Source organism: Cryptomeria japonica, chromosome 11 (genome assembly GCF_030272615.1).
Source record: "Cryptomeria japonica chromosome 11, Sugi_1.0, whole genome shotgun sequence".
Lineage (NCBI taxonomy): Eukaryota > Viridiplantae > Streptophyta > Pinopsida > Cupressales > Cupressaceae > Cryptomeria > Cryptomeria japonica.
The window spans coordinates 201875271-201876450 of record NC_081415.1 but is presented as its reverse complement, the minus strand read 5'-3'; the positions used below and the strand labels follow the sequence as shown (position 1 = coordinate 201876450).

General features: G+C 37.7%; 1 protein-coding gene across 1 annotated transcript; it reads right to left on the bottom strand.

The window, feature by feature from the left end:
* Nucleotides 1-220: 220 nt before the first annotated feature.
* On the bottom strand, nt 221-704 carry LOC131041006 (protein TORNADO 2-like). Its single transcript, XM_057973986.2, has 2 exons — nt 594-704; nt 221-529 (listed from the first exon to the last, which is right to left on the bottom strand). Exons 1-2 carry the CDS (start codon nt 702-704, stop codon nt 221-223), a joined length of 420 nt encoding a protein of 139 aa, XP_057829969.2.
* Nucleotides 705-1180: the final 476 nt, after the last annotated feature.

Genomic DNA, 1180 nt, shown 5'->3' with positions numbered 1-1180 from the left:
TCAGTTCTTTGTACTTCAAAATTATTAAAATTAAGTAAAAACTAAAAGCCCAACTCTTCTCCTAGACCAAATTTTAAAAATCGAGTAAAAATAACACCCTAACTCTTCTCCCTCACCAAAATTCTCGGACGAATGACATAGGTCTGCCTCCCAAACAAATCCCCGTACATATTATTTGGAAAAAAAATGGTTAACCACGTAAGAATTATCCCGTACACAGTTACCCCCAAATTATCTCCAGCGGAGTGAGGTGAGCATTGAAGAAATATTGGGCACTCAGGTACTTCTGATTCAGCTTTCGGCGCTCTTCAGAAGAACTTAAACACCTTTCAATCCGATTCCAGTGGCTACATTTTTCAACATAATTTCTCAGCCAGCCCGAAAAATCATTGATTTGGTATTCCTTATAATTCCTACTAGGAACAGTGTGCCCACCTCCCTTGTTGGTAACAACAGAAAAATGAAGAGAAGCATCAATATCAAATATATCACTAGAAATATTGGACACTCCAGAAGGCATCCACAAAGCCTGCAAAAGAAATTAACAGTAAAATTGTTCCTACCACTATGAGTGGCCAACAAAGAACTCTCACACACTCTGCATCCTCCCTAGTGGCCAGCCAGATGCCTCTTCCTATAATTGACACCGATAATATCATAGCTACAAAATTCAGTGCTCCTGTGATGTTGTTGCTCACTGCCATTTTTGTGGGTGCTGAAGGAAGTTAGGAGAACTGTATCTGAATTAATGTAAGGATGAATGCTACCGCTACTGGCAAATATAATTGCGAGGACCATGGTTAATAGGAGAGGTTGTCGGCCTATTTCAAATAATCAATGGGGTCATACTATAATTCTTGTTTGTTATTTTTGACAGCTTGAGTCCAAGCGATACAAACCTAGTGTTGAGGGAATTTGAAAAATGTGGCATAATATTGAAACACATTCCAGGGTGAGGAGACTACAACTGGATACATATTTTATATCAGGTAAGTTATCCATCTTTGTTTGCTTGGATTTCAATTAGGTGTATGAGTTTCTGATTTGTAAAAGGTACTGTTTGGTGGTCATTCTCCTGGTAATGTCGTTACATACAGAATAGTTGACAGAAAGAATACTGAAATTTTATCAATGCAGTAAACTCATACATATCATAAGCAACATGAAATTTAGGTAAATC

What these genes read in the sequence shown, in the direction of transcription:
- LOC131041006 (XM_057973986.2), bottom strand. Translation starts at nt 704, where the DNA reads ATGGCAGTGAGCAACAACATCACAGGAGCACTGAATTTTGTAGCTATG. An exon ending in CTAGGGAGGATGCAGAGTGT is followed by an intron (nt 530 to 593) that starts GTGAGAGTTCTT and finishes TTTCTTTTGCAG; the next exon opens with GCTTTGTGGATGCCTTCTGG.